Source organism: Stegastes partitus, unplaced genomic scaffold (assembly GCF_000690725.1).
Source record: "Stegastes partitus isolate 25-593 unplaced genomic scaffold, Stegastes_partitus-1.0.2 Scaffold30, whole genome shotgun sequence".
Classification (NCBI taxonomy): domain Eukaryota; kingdom Metazoa; phylum Chordata; class Actinopteri; family Pomacentridae; genus Stegastes; species Stegastes partitus.
Window position 1 is genome coordinate 588718 of NW_007577761.1, and position 23156 is coordinate 611873.

The following is a 23156-nucleotide window of genomic DNA, read 5'->3' on the forward strand; positions in this document are numbered from 1 at the left end:
GTTTTTGTTTTTTGGTGAAAAAGTCCCAGTATACATGATGGGTAATTCAGAAGTTGATACATAGATTTTTAAAATTTAATATGATAAATAATAATAATAAGAATAATACTGCTATTAATAATAACTACTTGGCGAAATTACAAAATGAGTGAGTGTGCTTTGCTTGGTTGTCTGTCTCTAAGTGTAGCCCTGCGAAAGACTGGTGACCTGTCCAGGGTGTCCCCTGCCTTCACCTTAAGTCAGCTGGGATAGGCTCCAGTCCCCCGCAACCCTAGTGAGGATTAAGCGGTGTATAGATAATGAATGGATGGAACATAATTAGTTCTGGCTACCATAAGGTCGAGTTGATCAATTAAATAATGTAAAAAGCTGACTTTTTTTTGTGGTTGTGTGCACGCGCATATAGGTGTTGGTTACGTGCTCGCTCCCGATGCCGAACGCGGTGACGTGTGTGATCCGCCGCCTGTTGGTCTTTCACAGTTGGTGACGAGTGTTATGAAAATGGCCTCGACCCTGCCCGTGAGCACGAATAACCGGAGAAGATGACGACGTTGAGCTTCTTAAGTCGGTCGAACACCAAAGTGTCTTCCTTGAACACGTACATACGAGTGAAGTGAACGAAAACCAGGAGACTCTCGGCAGAGAAACGCCTAAAAAATACCCCAGAGCACCGCAACATTTTCGCTGGCTGGCTGAGGAGCCGCTATGGAGGATATCAACTCTAATATCAACGCGGACTTGGAGGTGCGGAAGCTCCAGGACTTGGTGAAGAAACTCGAACAGCAAAACGAGCAGCTCCGGAGCAGGTCTACGATGTTGTCCTCGTCTGGGGCCATGTCAGGGAACCACAGACCCCTCAGTGCCGGATACGACTCGTCGTCCCTGTCAGCGGGGATGGCAGCCGGTCTGGCCGGCTTCCCTGGGGTGGGGTTCGTCGGTACGGGCGGCTACGGTGGGCTGCTGGAGAACAACCGCTGTTTGAGCCCCAGACTGTCTTATGACGGCATCAGCTTCAGGAGGGCGTATGAATGTGAGGGGGCTTCCGCTGCCACCTCTGTGTCCAGTATGAACTCACTTTATGCAGACACCACTGGCGGCTTTATGGACGAAGCGGAAACCTCAATCCTAGATGAAGTGGAAATCTTAGACCTCGAAGACATGGATTGTCTACACGAAGACGAGGACAGCTGGTGAGTTAGTGAGCGAGTGGCAGGCTTGTCTCGGGAGTTATCTTGCCTTTACAGCCGTGTTTGTGTCTTCGGGGCTGGTTGACAGCTTTAATTGCCTGCGCACAGCTGCTCTAAACATTAACAAACGCCCGGCATGAACAATCTCCTCAATAGCTTCAGTGAAATCATCCACCGAAGGAACCTCATTGTGGACTGAAGCATGCTGTTTGGCAAGTCATATGGGCGATGCCAAGCCACTTCTATGACTGCCTGACCACAATAGACACCCTTTGTCATACAGTCATTGTGTCATACCTTTGCTTACAGTATGTGCATTAGTTTCAGAGGCAGATCAGCAGGCCTCTCAGCTGTCAGCACCCTGGGATCATCTGTTAGACGGTTTTTTTTAATGTTGTGATGTGGCAGTTTGCTTGGCTTGTCACTGGCAGTAATGGCAGGAGATCAGTGTATGAAATCAAAGTTGTTTTCCTGCCTAAACAGCCATGTGGGAGAGGTATCCATGGTTATAGTCCTCCTCTGAATTCCCTTCAGCACAGCAGTTGGCACACAGCTACAAGTGTGCTGCACTAAGTGAGAGAGGCAAGAGATGGGAAATAGGACAGTCAGCTCATAGTGCAGAAATAAAAAGCTCTGACAGTGTCGTAAAGCTGATCACCAGTGTTGCAAATGCAGGGATTACAAACAATGGCATGACGGGGCCATGTGGAGTGTCTTGGATGTCCATTTGGCATCATGTTGCTCTGCTTGTTATCAGAATTATTCTCACAGCCCACATGTCCATTCCTATACCATCTCTTAATCCTCTCCCACTACACTGTGTTGATATTATGTAATCCAGCACTTCTAGTTATTAGGGTTAGATGGTTTATAAAGATACACTTCCACAGCACACGCGTAAATCTCATCTCAACTCGAAGAAATCATTTGACGTGACACTAGACATTTAGACTTAGTAGAAAGATCTGTTATGATAGAAATGGAGCAGTTATTTGTGCGGCAACAGTTACTGACAGGACATGAATATAATGATCCGTAGGAAATGGCCCATATTATTTGTCTTGTTAGGAAGGGTTTGATTGATTGGAGTCTGTATGGTAATGATACTGTAATAGCAGCATTAGGGTGTAGCTGTAAATGCAACTTAATGACAGTTGTTAAAGCTGCTCCAGTCAGTGACATGTCAGGTAGTAAGTCTGCTAATCAGGACAACAAAAGGCGGTCTGATGCTGAATCTAAGAGTTCATGTATGTTACAGGGCGGATGCTGCCAGTCGGTATGCATGTTTCCTGAAAGTTAAACATCCTTTTTTATGATTATTATTCGACCCACTCTTTGTCCAAATCAGCAGAACAAACTCGGGCTCTGCTTTGTTGCTTGCAGCAGCAGTGTACCTCTGCCAGCGACTGAGCCCTCGACTACTTTCAGACATTGCTCACTCATGCCCAACAGAGCCAGTCTCATTATGCCCTGGCCGTTTGTCTGCCCTCTGGATCAGATTGGTATCTGGGATTACCCTGTAGTGCCTTGCTTTCGCCAGCTCCTGTCACAGACTCCTGTAATCCCACGAATTAGCATCAGAGTGGATTTAAAACGCTGCCTGGCCCTGCAGTGTGCTCCCTACCTATCAATAGATGCTCGTCGCTCTCCTGTTCCTGCGTACGAGCTGGAAGTTCACGCATGAAGACGCAGATTTACTATGTGCCATACCACATATGAAGGGCCGCCATAGTGTTCGTAAACAAAGAAAATGTACACTCCCAGTTTCAGCTTTGTGTTTTCATTTGGCTGTAATGTTTCTGCTTTCATCATGAAAGCCTTCCTCTATGGCCGCAACAGTGCTGACAGCTGCTGACTCAGATTTCTCTTCTGAGCAGAAACTCTTCTCTTATTTTCTCTTCTCATCAGTGACAAACACACATTTGCATTACTTCTGCTACTACAGAACGGAAAGTCGCAGCCAGTTCAGTTAGTTTGTAGCCTTATTTTGTACCTTGATGAGCACCCATCGGCATTAAGAAGGTTTAAATCAATGCAGCTGACTAAGCAGTGAACTCAATGCCTTTTTCAAACGCCTTTTCATTCTTAAAAGTTTGCAGTAGCGGGAGCTTAAAGTCGCATTGTCCTCATTGCCATTGGAGACTCTAGAGACAGAGAACACTGAAACGTGAACAAAAATGAGGATATATAGTTATGTTGAAAAGCCTGAAAGATATCTGAAAGTCACCTCTTGGTAAGTTTTAAACTTGCGGTATTTTTAGCAGTTTCTTAAATAATTTATAGCCCTCACGAGCTCAAATATTGATGTATGAAATAGATCTAAATTAAAACAAACTGTAATATTCAGTCTTAGCTTTGAGGTTTTTCTCCTTTGTACCGCTTGAATGCGTAGCATTCTGTGATAAAACCAGGTCCAAACACTCGTTATCCCCTCGATCAAATTTCCTCTCGGAGCTGTCGAGCCACATCACATGTGAGGTTCGATAGGTGTGAGCTGTCGTAGTCGAGCGTTATTAAAGCAGGAAGGTGACATGTGCTGTTTGTATTTTTTCAGGTTGTATGAGGCGAAACTCAACAGTCCCCTGCAAAAATCCTTGAGTCCTATTGTGTGGTGCCGCCAAGCTCTGGACAACCCCAGTCCTGAGATGGAATCGGCCAAGCGCTCCCTCATCCACAGACTGGACCTCACCATGTCAGGTAAACAGAAACATGTAGTCTCAACTTCTTAAGCAGCTTCAGCAGTAGTACAAGTTATGGAAACTGTTTATTTTGGCATGTTAAAGATCAGCTACAAATGGCATCTGTGTCAGCGCTTCTTATCTGGATAATGATACCAGATTTATGATTATCTATGTGTTAAAATGCTTTATCTGAATTACGCCCACAATTTAATGTAATCTCAATATGCAAATGATATGATTGGGTAGGTCTGGTTTACTTCTCAACCCATAGCTTCTGCTACTACCTGTAGCTTTTATTCTGTTTGCTTGAGTTAGCATGGGGAGGTGGAGTCAGTAGGGCTGTAACAATCCATTGATCTGGACTGATTTATTGAGTCAATTAACAACAGTTCAAGATAATCGATGCAAAGTAAAAACATTGATCTGTGTCATCATTTTTAAGTTGACTCCGAGAAAAACTATATTTGCACATGAATGTGCTGCTTATCATGAACAAAAATCAATCTATTTTTTCTTTATATTACAAAGTAGAGATTGTTTTTTAGTTAAAGGTGTGAAAGAATTCGGAAATGATACTGTCAAATCATATTTCAGTTGCTTTTTTTGCGAGTTGATATAAATGTAGCTGAATTTAATCTAATTGAAATTGTTTTGCATCAGACTTTGCGATATTGACAAATACCATGCAGTTTCGTATTGTGGTGAAACTTGTGATTCACACCACTAGCTGTTGGGTGACCTTTCAACTTGCTGCACAGTTGTTGTTTTTTTCTTCAGGCTGTGGTCACAATGTGCAGATTGCATTCACACCTGCCGAAATCCGATCACAATGCGAGCCTGACCACCTCCTAATGTGGTCTGACTGATCTGAATGCTTTCTGATCCCAGTGTGTTTTCACTGCAGTTACAAGCGTTATCCAAGTTAAGTCATCTGGATACAGATTGCATGTTAATATCGGGAGCAAATGGGATATTAAGCAGGACTGATGTCTTTCTGTCTCTTTATGCGATGTTAGTCAGTTTCTTAGTTTTTTCTAATCATGTAACAAAAGTCATTTGAACTTTGTTTTCAAAATAAAAGCAATTCTAGTTTAGAGTTCCACTACAATAAAGAAAATGTAGATCCTATAATCCTGTCTAGAACAGAGTATGAAAAGTGCAACGTATGCATATATGGAACTATCAATCCAGTTAGAGGATGCTGTAAATGTGAAGATTTTTCTTATTACTAAGAACTTTAATTTATTTAATAAGCTTATATTCCCACTTTATTCCCTCTAAATCACAATAATAATCCAAAACAAGCCTATTTCCTCTATTGCGCACACTTCTTTTTTTTTTTTTGAATCTACAACTACCAGACATACAACTAAAAACAAACCACAAAAACAAGAATGATTCATCATGCATGTTCCCTCTTATCCAAGAGGGAAACTGAAGAATACATGTGCCTGTTTGTGGAAGCATTATTAGACAAAAGCTGGAGTTTTATAAGGAGATGTGATTTTTTAAGTTACTGGAAGTATTAGGGCTGACTGATTGTGCCACAAATGTCTGTTTGACTCACAAAACAATGTAAGTTATCAATTAATATAACAGGAGGTTTTGCTCCCCCTTCCTTGTTGCTGGCAGGTTGTGTGTGGAATAATGGGTAATTTACATTGTGCCAAGGGGCCCGCAAAATATTTATCCCTTTGTGCCATGTGAGTACACCTGGGTGCTGAAGGCATGTAAAGTATTGACTTATTTATGTTTACATCTGTGATAGTTTTTTCCATTTTTGTAATGTATCACTTTCTCCTCAACCACTAACCATGAATCACTCCATGTAGAAGCATTACATTTAGCACCAGAATGGATGTAAACTCGTGTCATACTGACAGGCCTCAACTCTTTGACAGGCCTATCAGTGTCTGCACCCCACAGTGTGTAGGTGGATGATACTTGTTGTGAATGGCAGATCCACTCAGGAGAGTCTAAAACATGCATAAAGACAACAACACGACATTGATTTTAACCACAATACATCCTGCAGGGCAAAGCTGAACGAAATGAGGACCATCTGCGATGTGCAGTACACATTGTTCGAAGATGCAGTGACGATATCACTAGCAATAAATAAACAAACACTGAAGTCTGTTAGCTGCACATTTCCTCCTTTCTGCTTTAATGGGTACACTGCCAATGCCCACAGAATACAGAAATGAAATAAATAACTTCAAAAGTGCTTTTATTGAACTAATTGTACATGACTATCCAACCAGTTAAACAGAACCTTCATTTAAATTTTAACTATAAAAAAAACTGTTTAATTTCTGCTGCTCCCTGTAAAATATTTTTTCACTCAACTCAACAAAATCTCTGGACTTTTCCTCAGTCTTATCGCTTTCCTCAGCCGTCATGCTTGCTAACCTGGCAGTCGCCTCGAAATCAACAACAATTAATCTGAGTGTAGCTGGAGGCTGGCTCGGGCTTCCTCTGATTGGCTGAATGGTATGAAGGCATGGCCAGTGTACAAAAACAAAAAAAGTTATTGCATTTCAGGCAGTCACATCTTTTGCGATGTGTTTTTAGCGCACATTTACAATGAAAATGTGATTTATCAGTCAGCCCATAGTCAGGCTTACATCATCTTTCCTCCTTTATGCTTGTGCAATGCCTGTTTCCTGAGCTTTTGACTTCCACTAATTATAGTTAGTCTCTCAGTGAGAAGGACAGGCCTCAAATCCTTGCAGCTAAACTGAGAGGGGTCATTTCCATTTTGACAGCGGTATGCCCATGTGACAGTTAGATCATGTTGAGCAATAGGCCGCTGAAGGTTGTTCACTGGGGTAGATTTGATCCTCTCTGCTCTGTTGTGCAAGAATCAGCACTGCACCTGGACTCACAGGCGCCTCCCCGTCTAAGGATACTGACATTTGTTCAGAGTGGCTCCTAAAATAATATGAATGTGGCTGTTTTGTGGATCCAGGCTGCGTAGCCTGTTTTTGTTTATTTATTTTTTTTCAGAACACATATTCATATGGATTCTGGTATGTCGGAAGCAGTTTTTTAAGCTTGTCTTCTTGAGTGATGCTAAATCTAATAGAAATCATGAATGTGCACTTTCAGAATAATTTGGGACTCTCCTGTTTGTGCTGACCACTTTGGACTGCATTATATGAACTAAGCATAGAGACAAGGCACACTATCTGTCAGGCTGCTGACTAATACTCCCAAAAAACTATCCACTCGAGGCTGGTTTAGGGAATTGTGCTTATTAGTGGTGATATCATGGCTGTAGATATGGACGGAGGATAACATCATCCTACTTTGTCCTGAAAGTACCCCCCCTTGTCACTGATACCACCCACCCTGCTCCCTCTACCCCTCAGTTAGCACTAATGGAAAGACAAAGAACTAAAATCCTGTGCGTCTCGCAACTTGAAGACATTTAAATTAATCACAAAGGCCTAGGTTTTAAAGATATCTTGCAAATAAATGAAATCCATTTTCAGCCCGCATCCTACATTCTGAGAGCATTGAGAGCGTTTGTGATTGTGACACTCACCAGACACACCCGTCATGGCTCCCGGCTACTCTTCTTCACACCCGGTCTCTAACAGGAGCATGGAAACCCTGTTGCCATGGTGTTGGTTGAGTTTGTGTCAGCAAAGGAGTGGCAAAGAAAAAACCTCTTTCACTTCACTTGTGGCAGATATTATGTGAAGATTTCCTCAAGTCCTAAAGCATGAACTGTACAAATTTGATTTGTGGTGTTTGGGTCTGTTTAAATATTCCATTGGACTTCACATAGACAGTAAGTGCACACTCATCCAAGGCATTCACATATTTCAACCATGACCATAAGTTTTGTGTTTGAGTGTTGACCAGGCCTCGTGTATGCGCACACCCTGTAAAAAATCATATCCCCACATGACGTGTCTCAGTTATATAACTAACAACAGGGAGGAAATGCCTGGCAGATAGTTCCTTGATTTGACTGTACAGGTCAAAAAGCACACTGTTGCTCATGTCAGACAGTTCTGATAAGCAGTGAAACCATTTTTCTGAACAATTAAACCCAGCTCTTTTCCATAGTGCTGCTTTGACAGCTGTCCTGCAGCTTAGGTCCAGACCCAAGAGGTCCCAACCACAGTCACATGGCTGACCTGCCCTGTTTTCTGCTCATAGAGGCTTTGACTTTTCATAGACCTCCTACTGTAGAGTTAGTTCACCTCCCTCTTGCATGTGTCTGCCAGTTTTATCCTCTTTCTTCTTTGTGGTATTTATCTCTCTCATTGACAAAAGCGTCTCTGTTTGCTCTTCTCTTGTGATATGCTTAAAGCTCTCTGCAGCTGTTTAACTCATTCTTTATTTTTATATTAAGTAGACTTCAGTGCCAAGCTTTGTCTCCTATTTCCTCCTCATACATTTAGTCCCAGCTGGCCTTAAGCAGTCTGTTATGGCCTGGCTCATTTAGGGAGGGTTTTCAGCCTGTGGAAACTACCCTGAGGTTTCCACAGGCTGAAAAGCTGAGACGGAAAGTCCTCTAGTACAATTTCACATCACAGTAAACCGAAATGACATCAATCACAGTGGGTAGGAACATTGTTTCTTTTCCTATCTTCTGACTGAAGATTCGAGGACACTCTATTTTTGTTGGTCCCTGTGCAACAGATCCCCTTAGATTTCTCTGTATCTCTTCCTAATGACAGTGTGCTGCTAGGGTTGCTATGATAGGGCACGTCACCAAACCACCTACAAATCCTCCCCCACTGAACCATTAACTCGTTTTAGATGGACTGCAGCCGTTCTGGTGATCTGTTGACAAGTACAGACGAAGTTCTGTTAAGATTTTAATAACAGATATTGTGACTCGCAGACGAATAATTCATGTTTGTACTGTAAGCAATCACAGAAACATGTCACTAGGTGGACCTGTTTGTGTATGCTGTGTACATGCATAATAATTTTTGGGCCGCAAAATAACACAGTGGTGCGTAACAGACATGCAACTGACTATTTAATCTTGTCTGTGTCTGATATCCATGAGTGTTTCGTCCACTAGCTGAGTCAATGTGTTGACCCGACCTGTTCTTTTATGGAAAACAAACCATCCATCGGTTAAATGTGTGCAGCGTTACAGGCCTACATGTTGCAGTGCTGTTGACATTCCTAAGTAGCTGATCCGTGCGGATGGCAGCAGAGTGGACATGATGGTATTTCCTAAATAATGCAGCAGGACAGAGTGCAGAGCATGAGGAGGAGAGGGAGAAAGTGGAAGGAGCAATGTGGAAAGAGCAGATAGCTGATCTTAAAAGGCTGCTTTCCAGTCACCGTCGACCTGTGTAAACACATCCAATCTCATAGAGAAACAGAGGGATGGATAAACAAGTGCACTCAGCAACAATAGGCATCCAAACCACCCAAAAGTATCCTAGTTGACCGGCAGCCTGTCCGGAGTCTGATCTCATGATCGAGACCATCAGGGACTGGAGACTGGAGCCTTTGACTGCTGTTTCACTGGGTTTCACAGAGAATCGCATTGTGCTGTGTGCGTCACGATTGAATGGCATGTATTGTTAAGTGTTTCTCTCAGCTAATGATGTATGAACTCTCTATCAGGCCCACACTCAGCATACGGTGTAAGAGACTTGACCAGACTGCCAGCACAGTGCAGAGCTTTCACAGAGGTGCCGACTCTGAGCTGACACTGCTGACATTTGTAGTCACATACTGGAGCAGCCAACAGGCTTGATCAGAGTTATTAAAGGGTTATAGTGTGCGGATGGTAAAATGCTAGCATACTAAAAAAGGCAAAAAATGACTGCCAACTTTCATCTTCTACCACTGACATTTTGAGCTGCCTTCTCTTAGCTGTTTATTCCACTAATCTGTCATTAATACAATTATTCTAGGTTAAGTAAGACATTTGAAGGTGATGAGTTGTGGGTTTTTAATGCAAATCATTGTGCATTAGTTATTATTGTACAATATTGGGGGAAAATCTAATTTCTGGCATCAAAAAAGCAGTAGCTTTTAAGATCCCTCTGCATGACAGAATCCATCAGTGCAAAGTCAAAATACTGGAGAAATGATGCGACCGACTTTCCATTGAATTAATTAATTGCTAATTTAAGTAGTTAGCACAATTAGACAGTTAGCATGTGCCAGATTTTCACCTTGTCCTGTACATGAGCACGAACACGCTGGAGTATTGTGATGTGGATCGGTCTGAGCCACTTAGTTTGATTTGCAGAGCCAGGGCTGTGTGCGAACACTGGGTTGTTTTTTTCCCCCCAGCACACAGAACAGACAGCTAGCGAACTACGAAGACATCTGTTAGTCAAAGACTCCATTGAAGAAAAACATTAGCTGAGAACACTCGTACATTTTCATCTTTTGACAGTTTTAACTTATTATTTCTACCAGGATGATGCAACTCTGGCCTGTGATAAAATATACTGTATATAAAGCAGCTTAAAGAAACTGTGACATTTTAAATGCAAATGAAAAGAATCAGCACACCCAACCAATGTTAATGTTACCACAGGATAACTGCTTTTAAAAAACTAAAAACTTCATGCAGAATTCTTGTGGTCACTATTTGTTTTTCGTTGTCACATCTTCTTCTTAACTGGAAACTTGTTAAACAAGATGTAAACTGTCTGGGCCTGTTCAGTGCAAATACTTATTAGGCTCATCTTAGTCAGCGTCTAAGTCTCTTTGGATAGAGCTGCAACTGTGGACCTTCAGACTATGTGACTTGTCTGTTCTAATGTGAGAGTGAAAAGTTCATGAGAGAAAACTTTGGCATTGGTTGAAAATATGAGAAAAGCTCTTTCAAGATGTAAAACACTTTGTCAGCAAATCTGTGGAGATCTTTCCTGAGTTTGTCATGTGATGTAAACTGATATTATTTGTGTTTCTGACTTGCAGCTAACAAGCGCAGGAGTCTGTATGGAAGTCCGTACAACCAGCAGGGTTATGGAAGCCCGTATAGCACAAATGCAGCCAACAGCCCCTACAGCAGTGGCTTTAACTCCCCCTCCTCAACCCCCTGCAGAGTGCCCATAGTCAGACAGCAGCTAATGCCCAGTAACGCAGGTAAGGTTGTCTCTGTAGTTCATTGTCTGTCACAGAATATTTCTATAGTATACCACTAAAAAGTTCAAATGATTTCCTCTCCAGTACACCAGCGAAACGCAGCAGCAGACAGGAATCCTCCGGCGGTTAGTCCACAGTCATCAGTGGACAGCGAGCTGAGCACGTCAGAAATGGACGAGGACTCAGTGGGCTCCTCGACTACGTACAAACTCAATGATGTCACTGATGTCCAGATACTGGCACGCATGCAAGAAGAGAGTATGTACCTGGGTCAGCACTGTTCCTCAGTTTTCTGCAGCCCAACAGTTTAATTACAGTGTAACTGTTTGTCAATAGGTTTGAGACAGGACTACGCTGCAACGGCATCCCGACGGAGCTCGGGTTCGTCCTGCCACTCATTGCGGCGCAGCACCTTCAGCGACCAGGAGTTAGACGCACACAGTCTGGAGGACGAGGAGGAGGCGGTGCACCCGGCTTTCCACCTGCCCTCCAATCGCTTCAGCCCGTCTCCTCGCCACTCTCCCCGTGCCTCCCCCAGGAACTCTCCCCGCTCGCGCTCCCCAGCTCGATCCATCGACTACAGCCACAGCCACAGCCGCGGCTCGCCTCAGCCCATCATCAGCCGTCTGCAGCAGCCTCGCCACTCGCTGCAGGGCCATGGGCACGACCTGCAGACCAATGTGGTGAAGAACGAAGGTAAACATTTTATTGATGTGTCTGTGGTTCACCATGTGCTTTTTAGGGATGATACTGATGACCATTTTGGGAATCAAGAGAGACCATGACTGATATTTTACACCTACATACATTACATGTTATAGTTTAACAGCATGTGATATCAGGGAATCTGTCATTCAGAACTAGACTTTTTCATTAATAAAGATTTCTGTAGCTGAAAATGTGCACTAGCAATAGGAATCACACGTCAGAGCATCACAGGATGCTGGGACGCTCTCTTCTGTTTACTGAGATCAACTGACTGAGACTGAACAGTTTGTCTCCTTCAGTTTCGTCTGATGTTCTTTGTTTTGTGAATCTTTTACTATTCTGTCACTTTTATTGCCCACTAATTCCCATATTTTAAAGCATTATTAGTTTCTGTTTTCCAAAAATTGTTTAAGGGTAATACGTGGCTGCCTCCTAGCCTAGTTGTTAGCGTAGCCTTGGCTGCTGGGAGAGAAGCTAATTTCCTGGTTTGTTGTGACAGCTTGTGTTTCTTGTTCATGTTGTTTCTGTGCTAGAGAGACAATGCTGAGCCCACAGAGTTATTACACAGAGAGAGAGAGAGGCAGCTGCATCACACCCAAAGTAGTGCATGTACTTTATCGCTAATCAGTTAATAAAAACAACAATACAGATTACTGGATTTAATTAATATTGGCCCCAATAATTGGCCAGGATGATTATTGTTCTCTACCTAATGTGTTGTTTTTGTGGATCTAATTGCCTCCTGCGTTGCCGTTGTAGAAAAGCTGCGTCGTAGTCTTCCCAACCTCACGCGATCCTCAGCGGCGGTTACAGCTCAGGCACCAGAGCCCGTCAAGAACAGCCGCAGCTGCGAGTCCAACCTGCAAGTGCCAAACGGAGGCTCTCCTCGACACCAGAACCAGTCTGCAAGTGAGTTTTTACCAGACCCAAACAGCATCTTTGCAAGTGATCTAATGTGACTGCATACCTCCACAGTTGCACACAAATCTTTATGCTGCAATAGCTTTCAGACCATCAAAATCATTACGGAATTCACTTTGTTGTCTGCTGACATTCTATCAATATTTGTTTTGCTTTCCAAGTTCAGCAACATGACAGGCTGTGTAATCTCATGTTACTCTTTGTATGAGTGGGAATTCTGTTAATCCCTCTGGCTGCACCTAAAGTCTGGGGACTGTGCTGCTTTGTAGTGACATGGCTTTGGTGTTCGGGGATCCTCTTTGTCTTTGATCATTTTTAGTTGTAATATCTTTTATTCACACGCATCCTTCCTCTTATTGTCTCAACGTTACTTTCACTTCAAAGACACACACTCCTCCTGTGGAATAAAAGCATGATGCCACCAACACTGAGAGAATCCAGAGTGACTCCTGGTATCTGTGACACTAACATAGTTTCACATTTCCCCATTTGATGGTTTTATGTTCTTTTAGAGCTTACAGTCCTACCTCTCTGAGCTAAGACTATCCATTTGATGTAATCCTGTAATGGGAGATAAAGGTAATGGTGTTGTTCTTAAGCCAGAAGCAGTAATGCCTCTCTGTTCGTAGAAGCAGATAGGAGGGGGGTCAAAGGGCAGGTTTCAGCTGGTTAAAAGTGTAGTGACTGCCTTTATCCAGTCTTAACCAGCCCTCTGTGGGGCAGGGTATAGTGTTGATGTGGCCTGAGCTTCTGGCCTTTATGCATTAGAACAGAAATTGCGTTTTCACCTGAGTCTTTATAGAGATATTGTACGTTGCTCTGTTGACTGGTGGTTGAATGTGTTTTTCTATCTGAGCTTTGGCTGTACTGAGCATGTGAGACACTTAAATGGCTGCTTCTTTCACTGACTTCTCTTCACTGTAAAGCATGCGTAACACAAACCAGCCTCCTTTTCTCTGCCTGTGCTGAGACTGGTAGATTGGCTGTTAAACTTGACAGTGGCAGTGACACTTTGCTCTGGCAGCCTGCTGCTCCTTCACTTTAAATAGTCTGCAGAGCCCCCTCGTGGCCTCAAACTGCACTTCAAGCTTGAATGGCCTTCAACAGACCATTTTTACTCATAATGCTGTGAATCTGAGGCAGAATCAAGTCCCATGCTGACATCTCCCTGTTTTCCAGCAGCAGCTCAGCTCCCAAGATACTCTCCCCCTTCTCGCTCCTCCCCGAAACCAAAACAGCACCTCCAACGTCCAACTGCCCTGCGAGGTAACAGCCTGCTCCTAAACTGGCCGGGGGCTGTGAGATTGATCTCCCACGGACGTATGCACAATTTATGACACACTAAAGTCAGCTGCTGGTGGACTGACAGTACACAGACTACTGATAAGAGTAAACGTTGAACTGGCTATATTTATGGACTTGAAGTGGATATGAGGAAAGTGCATTAATGCACTCGCTGCCAGCTTGTCCTTTGAAGCTCTGAGACTGAAGAAATACTCTGAGTGCAGTTTTAGCATCGGTTTTTGTTGCTTTCTTGGCGAGAAAAAAAGGAAATACATCAGTGAAGCATGGTGCTTATAGTAACTGCCACAGGTGTGCCAACATGCACAAAAGATTTGACATTCACAATTTGAAGGGAGTGTCTATTTACTTGGTGATTGTGTTCAGCCGTTTCTTTACACAAAAACATCAAATCCATCACAGGCTCAGTCGGAACCTTATATATTCACTATAGTCTTCATTACATACAATTTTAAGTTTTGCTGTGATATCTACTTAATTGTGTTTTTTATGACATTATGCACAAACTCCCCTGCCAGTGCTGATATTTCTTTGGCATTTTTATACAAATTTAAAATCTACAACTCTTCATCAGGTTTTTCCAAAAATGAGCTTTACTGATGGAGTCCGTGACTGCGGAGGAAGTTTGTTGACATTTTGTTTTTTAGCATTGAGAGTTAGCACATACCATTTTACCATCTCTCTCGCTCCCACTATGAGGTGCTTAAAGAAACAAGCGAGCCTTCTTTACCAACATTTTCCCTTGAGCAGTCTGAAAATCAATGCAGCAAGACCATAGCTGTTTTTAATCATGTGCATTCTTCTGAAACCTGGCACCCACAATGCATCACAGCTGCCAACAGAAACGCTTTAAATGTGTGTGTGTTGTGCTGTTAGGGGTTAATGTAGCCTTGAGTCTTTTCCCTAAAGCAGATCTAAAGAGAGGTCAACAGAGGTCTAGTAACATCACTGATTTCTAACTGCACATGTTCAGATTTTCTTCTATTTGCAGACTACAAGACTACAAGTCTTCAGTGACCGACACTGGTTGTAATATCAAAGTTTTAGCAGCTCTCTTTGGAGACACAAACGGCTTTATCTAACCTTTTTCCATACTGAATGTGAAAGTACTTACCAACAATTGCAGACAGATGCCCTTTTCAAACATCAGATATGTGACATTGCTGCTTCACTGATCTGTTAAAGTGATGCCATTCTGTCATTCAGACACTGATCAGCTTTATGTTCCTCATGGCTTCATTCAGGCATACTAACCACAGCGACTGAGACAGCCATGATGCGTGCGCCAAAGACTAAATCTAAACTAACAGCAAGCTTATGAAACTGTCCATTAACTAATAGACAAGTTTATTTATGATTTTCTAAACACTGAAATTTCTGTTCACGTACTATGATAATGTAACTACTTCTTTACCATCAGTAAAATGAAAATATCCTGACAGCTGTGATGGAGCTCAGGACTCTGAGGAGAAGTGCTCTGTAACAAAAGGTTTAACTGCAGCTTATAAACTGTGATTTAGAAGAAAAGTCTACAGCGTGGTTTGCAGTTCGATCCTGGCCAATCTGAGCTCCATGTCGGGGGATAATTTATAGTTAGTGGTGACTAATGAAGTTACTTGTGTTGTTCCATGTGCGCAAATGAACACAACTCTCACTTTGAACAGAAAAGTGAAATTGGTAAATCTTCCTTAAATCACTTTACACAACTTGAACAAAGTCGCTTGTATGTGCCCGTTCACTTATGCAGTTCACACTTGTGCCGTGTTGAAAATTAAATATAAACATCACAAGGTACAACCTAGTGAGATCACAGTTGCAACTTTTATGGAAAAGTGATCAGTGTGTTCATTCAGACAGGAAGAGATTAACAGAAAGGACCGCATGTCTGAAAGGGACTGGGGTTTGAGGAGATCTTTTAATATTCATACTATATAGGCCAAGGCTACATGACAGCACATCATCGCCTCCCTCACCGTCCCATCACTACTCACAGCTACACTCTGCACTCAGGCTAGTTGATGGTAAGGCATATTTTTTACATGGCATGTTGGATTGTTGCTTTTGTTGGTTGAGAGCCATGTAAGTTTGTTAGAAAACAAACAGGAAGAAAGAGACACCACATTAAACTCCATCCTTGGCACCTTCCTCCCTGCTCTGAATTAAGGCCTGTCTCTGTTGTCTTCGTCTTTGTCTAGTCCCACTCTCCTGTTGCTTTGGAGAAGATGGTGATTTCAGTGAGTATTCACTGAGGGCTTCCACCTTTTAAATATTGTGATTGTGGTTCCATGGTCGTATTGATGTTGTGCTGCTGGTTCTCACTAGTATATGCTGTGTCTGTGTTGTCACCTCATCCTGTCAATGCATCGAGCATCCTAGCAGGCAGCTGCATTAGTTAACCTTTCTGTTTTCATTTACTTCTGTTTTAAGATTATTGTCTAGTTTTTTTTTTACTTTAACAGATTTGACTGCATTTGTGAAACTTGAATGGATGTGGTTAGTATACTCCTACTCACTGAATGTACACTGGCATCATATTGGTATCTTCCTCACACCATTGTGCTCTTGGTCATGACTTCATTGTTAGACTGACAGATTGAAACCTATGAACGTGTATGAGGACACTGTACCATTAACCAGTTGTACCTGACTGTATTCCTGCTCTGCCTGTCTTCAGTCCCCTCTCCCAGCAAGCTGCGAACGCCTGCCACTCCATCCCCGCTGGCCTTGAGGCAGCCTGTGAAGGCCACATCCACCCCTAATTCTGCCACCTCCACACCGACCCGCTCCTTGGCTGCTCCACGCAGTGGCCTTCCGCGACCCAGTGCAGGAGGTGGAGGAGGAGGAGGAGGAGGAGGCATCCCTCTGCCCCGCAGCAAACTGGCCCAACCTGTGCGCAGGTATGTACTTCCACAGACACAGTCAAGGCTACACAACACTTAAGTTTTAGCATCGACATTGTAATGTGCAGATGTGCAGTAGCAACATCCCAGACATTATAATGTGAACAATCATGCTTTAACTCTTTAACTTTATTTGCTCCAAAACTACAACTTCCATGTTTTTTTTATTTTCCATCTATCAGAGAAGGTTCTGTGATAGAACATAACGTTATCTAAGGCTTTTTGGCTACACATTTTTGTGTTGTTTTTTTACTTGATTTACAAGAGACTTATAAGAGTTCATTGACATGCAGGCTCCACATGCGCACAGCAAAATGAGCAACGGACAGGAAAGAAATACTGAAAAGGAAGAGTTGGTTGCAAAGAGTAACACAATGTCAGTGGTATAAAGTAATTCAGCTACAATCAGGCTGACATTGACCTAAAACAGGTTCTCTGTCTGCAGTGTTTTGTGATTGTTGCCACTACAGGAGGCAATACAACTTGTTTGTTTGACCATGTAAATCAGCCTTCACACGCGACTTTAGAAATTTTTAAACTTTTTTATGCAGATGCACTGTCCTACAAAATCACACCAACTGGTCTGAATGTACTACGTGTGCCCCTAAAAATGCACAGTTATAATGTATTTTAATTGGCTAAAGTATCATTATTTTGCAAATATCTGTGTATTAGGGTGGGAAAATTGTAGTTTAAACAGATATATTTAACTCATCTGGTGAGATTTTCATATTGCAATATATATATATTGTGGAAAAACAAAATATGGCAATGACAGTTTTTTCCTATATATCGTTCATCCTTAGACACTATGATATTCCCTTGCACATATATAACTAGATAAATACTACATTACCTCCTCTCAGGTCTCTTCCTGCTCCTCGGACGTACAGCAACACAGGCGAGAACTGGCGAGAAGGTTGTTACTGATGCAGCCAGCAGGGGGCGCTCCAGTCACACTACCAACACAAGGAGGCAGACATTACAACACACGGCACTTTATCTACCTAGATAACTTTTACAGTGAAGAAGGAGAGACTATGTCCCAAAAAATATATACAATTCAGAATTTTTTTAAAAAAAAGGAGAGGACAGTGTCCACATTGTGTCAAAGAGGACCTCCCATCGTGCTCCTCTGTGGGGACTGGCTCTGGAGGGATCAGGCATGTAGTGCAGACAGCCCAGAAAATGCCAAAGAAACCAGGCCGACTCCAGCTCCGCCAGCAGAGGACACATCACCTGCCTTGGTTCGACTGCAATCATCCGTGCGACAGTTCATATCTCTACATGCCCGGCTTTCCTCCCCCTCCTCTCCCCCCCCATTCTTCTTTCACCTCCCTCAGGTCGAAATGTTTCCACACATTTCTCTCTTTATGCTCTGTGTTTAACAGATGTCGGTGAGCGATCTCTATGATGATGCTGTGCAGGTGAACTGTCCCGTAACGTTCGAGAAATTTGTTGATGTCTTGCAACAGTGAAAGCACCTCCGTGTGGGTATGACATTTAAAGAATCTTTCCTCTTGTAAAATCAGCCAGAATGTATGCACAAAGTTTGTTTTGGAAATTATTTATTCAAATTATTTAAGAAGTGTATGTCCAAACATCCATATCAGTATTTTTGTTTGAAAATTTCAGTTGTTTAGAATATACATTTTGAACCTCAACTGCAAGCTAACTCTCCAAAGTCTTTTTTTTTTTGTTGTTGTTTGTTGTTGTTTTCAAAGTGTCAAATCAGGACTCGAGAGAAACCCGGGTGGTTAATGACACCTCGGCCAAAGCCTCAGTTCTGACTTGTACCACAGTTTGCCAAGATTATACTTTTCCATTGAAGTGCTTAAAGTGGTCATTTTAAGAATAGGTGGAATTAAAGTCTGAGTTCTATCTAAAATTCTGTTTAAGAAAGAAACCTGAGCTATTTTATCCCTGTTCACCCATTTAGCCAATTAAACCACGGAAACTTGTGGTTTGTTAAATTCCCATAACAGATTTGTCAGTGTGTATCATTCATATCATTAAAAAAATAACAAAAAAAATATGGATAACTGTCGTGAATAAGAATAAGACGACAAGTTCTGACTGGCTTTTACCTCTTGTGCTATGAAAACGAATCAAACGGCATGCCAGTGTTAGGGAAGGTGTTCTGGTTCTTGGTGTGGTGGGTGTTCTTAAACTAGTGCCTATAATTTAAAGTTTCACTTGAGTTTGAACATCATGTTCTGTTTGTATGTTTATCATTTTGTGCCAATTTCTGGATTTGCCAATATCGTTTGCGATTCAGCATCTCTGCTTGATTGATTTGCTTGCCTGTTTGTTTTTTGTAATTTAAAAACAACACATTTATAATTGCTTTAAAAAAAATGTTTAATATGCGCCTTCATATCTATTTATAACTAATTACTCTGTTCTGTAAATGAAACTATTTATTAAAGAGAGAGGTGCCTCTGTCAAAGCTCAGATTCGGTGGGAAGCGAGGACGAATGTTGCAAAAAGACATACCACACCTTTTGTGTGACAGTTTTTGTTATTGAAATTTTTTTTATATCCACAAACATGACATTCGGTTTCCCTGTGTAAAAGTCACATTTCAAATAAAAGCTTAAAAGTTATTGTCTCTTTTTGTTGATGTCTTTTGTTTGGAAAAGGAAAAGAGGTTTGGTTTCCTTTCATACAGTGAAATCAGATGATCCAATCCACAATGTGAAAACAAAGCAAATTCAAGCTTTAAGGTGAGACACTACAAGCAAAAACACTTTCTTTCACACTGATCAATTCGGAGATTTTGGGCTGTTATGCTTCTATGTTGTTTCTTTCGACGAGTGTAAAGACATGTTAAAAATACACAGTGTGGTGTTCATTTTTACTATATCGTACTAACTTATTACATTATTGGCCAAAAGATATTACGTTATCGGTTCCAGACTTTCATTACGTTAGTGGCCTATTACATTTTAAAAAGTGCAAATTTACTACATTGTCGGCCGTTGTTACGTTATCGACTGTTATTACATTATTGGCTTCTACAGGCCATCTTCTCAAAATGAGTTTTTCTTTAAACTTTGAAGTCTCACCTTCAACAGTACTTACATGCACTAAACTTTACAGTTTTATTTCCATCTATAATTTAAAGGATTATACAGTAGAGGTGATTCACATATTATTCATAATATGATTTAGAGGACAGTTTGTTCCTCCAAACATGGCAAAAATGCATTTTCTTCCAGACTCTTGAGAAAATGTTCTGATTTATAGAATAAAAAAAATCCTAAACCTCACTGTAGAAAACCTTTGGCTCTAATATGTCAGCAACATGAACTAGAAGGTGGCTTTATATATTTGTCTTAATATACGCAATAAACTATTTAATGGTGATATCTATTAGCTGGATTTTTTGTCCCCTTTTCTCCAGTAGTCTTTTGCCTTAGTACTGCTATTTAGGTACCGTTCAAGTCTAAGGTACTGACACACTTGATTCTTTTTTAAATGACTTTCAACTTCTACTCCACTACATCCCCGAGAGAAACATTACTTTTTTTTACTACAGTTACTTGACAGCCTAATTAGCTTACAAATTTGGACTTTCACATGAAAAATACTTAAAGAGCTCGTAAAATATGCTGTTTTGTGATGAACTAAACCACCAAGCAGTTTATACAAGAACAGCTGACAAAATCAGTCAACTGACAGAATATTAAAACATTTTTCAAGGACAACATTTCATTTTCATTTGAGCAATTTTAATGCATTTTAAATGAATTCAGACTGGTTCAGATTGTTGGTTGGACAAAACAGGTGCCTCTTTAAGCTCATGAATTGCGATGACATTTCTTCCTATTTTCAGAATTTTTATAAACTTAATTGATTAGCAGAGTAAATCACCTGCAGATTATTCCATGCTGAAAATAACCAGTACAAAATAGTTCAAAATGGGCTCCAGCTCAACCAGCTGCAACAGTAAAACCCTGCTTTTACAATAATGCATGAATGCTAATAATTAGTGTAGCAGTCACAGTGGATATTTGTTCTGCATTGAGTACTTGTGTCATTAATACTTTATGCACATTTTCCTGATTGTAGTTACGTACTCAACCCTTTATGGGGCAAGTGACCATATTTGGTAACTTCCCTCCTTCTACTTGAGGTTCAAGAACCATGTGCACTTTGGTTTAGTTTTTATATTAGTGCCAATATCACTACCTTATGAAAAACAGATGTTCCAGGCACTTCATAAACGCTTTGTTACTGGTTTGCATTGAACTCCACTTTGATTTATTTTTTGAGATTAGAGCCAAAACCACTACCCCAAGAAAAATGCTACTAAATGAACTTGCCAAGCACTTTATAAAAACGTTGCTACTGGTTGTGTAAATATCATTACCTCAAACTAAAATGTTTCTAAATAAATGTTTTTGCAGTTTGTTACTTTTTCTTTTGTATATTATAAATTCCCTTTTTTGAACTGTAGACGGGCAAGTTACCACATATCGTAACTTTACTCATCTTGATTTGCAACATTTTTTTTTTTAAGTCACAAAAGTACAAATATCTTGAAATATCCTTCAGTAACACCCTAGGGTGGATATTTTCATTTTCCAAGTATTTCAAGGAGTGCCCTATAAAGGGCTAAACTTTCACTGAAGTGCGTTTTAAATGCAGGACACACTTGTGATTAAGTATTCTGCAGTGTGGTATTTGTACTTTTCCTCCACCGCTGGACACAATTGACAAAAAGCTCTGCAGCTCACTCAAACCTGAAGATACAGTTTGTTGTAAAATAAATCCACTATTTTATCCTTTCAGTACTTGCTCTGGTTGTATAAATCTGTCACTGCATTCTCTCAGTCTTTACTTCAGGATTTATATTTGCTAAAAAATTACTTTGTGCTCGATCTACTGTCGTTGTCATTAACAGACCTGAATATAAATCAGGTTTATTGAAGGGTTCAGTTATTTATACTCTACTGTACCTCTGTTCTGGTGTCATACGTTCAGCTGCTCAGGGGACAGTGACATATTATGTATTCTGCACACAGACAGTATTACGTACCTGGAGACACCCTCTCTTTAATGAGGTGGGTGGGTACACGGCGTGTCTCCGGGAAGGGGAGGAGACTGAAAGCCTGACTCACTGACTGCTGCAAACTGTCCCGTCCCCCTTCAGCCCTGAAGACATTGGTGACGTCAGTCGATTCCCTTTTTTTTTCCAGACGCTCATCTTAGACTGTGATATCACAGCCTGCTGCTTCTGCTGGAGTCTCACTCAGGATCATTACCTGCAGACACACAAAACACACACAGCTCACACTCACTCAGGAATTTGATGTATTATTGTCGGGAGCAAAGTGTCAGAGCGGCAGACCACAATATTTCACTTATGCGGCTCATGTTGTCTGACTTAGAGGACACTCAAACGGTGTCATTGGGAGAAACTAATGGACTGAAATTCAATAGGACAGCTGAAGAGAAACTGTATGAAAAGAAGCTGTGGGGTCTGAGGTCTTACTGCAGGGATTACTCAGTTGCCATTACTGACTTTTTCTAACATGTTATAGACCAAACAAGTAATTGACTACTCAAGAAAATAACCGAGTTGCAGCTCTGCTCTATGACATATAAAAAACACCAGACTTCACCACAAGTATTTTACAGCAGAAAATAATTTTAGCACTTTTCCCACACTTAGCATCTGACTTACAAAAAAACGTACACAAAAAGCAAAAAGTGTCCCCGCTTAAACTCTCCGCCTGCATCTGGACAGATTATATATATAGATCAAAGATGACAACAGAATGTCTCTATTTTCAATCTAATTTCTAATCTAGTCTTATCTAACTTCCGATTCAGGCAGCAGTGTCTGATTCATTTGGTCTCAGGTTCACTGTGTAAACAATGATCAAGGACAGTAATTCATTATAGCTGTGAGTGGAAGAAAGAATCATGTTAATAATGATAGGCACAGAATTCTCAATAATTAGAACCCATGCATTGGCCCTAAAACAAACAAACAAACAAACAAACAAACAAACAAACAAACAAAAAACCCACAATATTTACTCAGGGGTGGGGTTGTGTTATTTGTCTTGAATGTGCAGAAAGTTTAGACATGAGTAGACACTGTGCTAAAACAAATCAGAGGTATTAAAGTTTAGGAGTTTTGTGAATTTCTAAACCTTTGGACGTTTTTTCAATATAAATTTTATTTGGAGAGATTATTTCTCCAGAAAAAACCCACAAAACAAAACAAAAGAAGAAACCAGTCCAACTGTATATGATGCTGACACATCATGGATAACACCTATGAGCCTTTCTACAATATATTCCTTTATATTTTTAATTGTGTTTGTATTGTCTCTTTAACGTTCAAACCAAAC

General features: G+C 41.3%; 1 protein-coding gene across 5 annotated transcripts; it reads left to right on the forward strand.

The window, feature by feature from the left end:
* The first annotated feature begins 478 nt into the window (after positions 1-478).
* On the forward strand, positions 479-19394 carry slain2 (SLAIN motif family, member 2). 5 transcript variants are annotated; one of them, XM_008298991.1, is made up of 10 exons: positions 479-1190; positions 3742-3884; positions 10790-10957; positions 11042-11215; positions 11294-11653; positions 12425-12574; positions 13766-13852; positions 16084-16122; positions 16563-16785; positions 17655-19394. In XM_008298991.1, the coding sequence occupies exons 1-10, from the start codon at positions 706-708 to the stop codon at positions 17716-17718; spliced, it is 1893 nt and encodes a 630-aa protein (XP_008297213.1). In that variant the 5' UTR covers positions 479-705; the 3' UTR covers positions 17719-19394. The 5 variants fall into 5 exon arrangements, with proteins under 5 accessions (XP_008297213.1, XP_008297238.1, XP_008297221.1 ...); XM_008299016.1 differs by having other exon boundaries at positions 18180-19394; XM_008298999.1 differs by having other exon boundaries at positions 13769-13852.
* Positions 19395-23156: the final 3762 nt, after the last annotated feature.

Bases quoted from the DNA above. Each gene is read 5' to 3' on its own strand.
- slain2 (XM_008298991.1), top strand. From the start codon at position 706: ATGGAGGATATCAACTCTAATATCAACGCGGACTTGGAGGTGCGGAAG. The intron at 16,123-16,562 runs GTGAGTATTCAC...GCCTGTCTTCAG, and splicing joins TGGAGAAGATGGTGATTTCA to TCCCCTCTCCCAGCAAGCTG. The intron at 16,786-17,654 runs GTATGTACTTCC...ACCTCCTCTCAG, and splicing joins CTGGCCCAACCTGTGCGCAG to GTCTCTTCCTGCTCCTCGGA.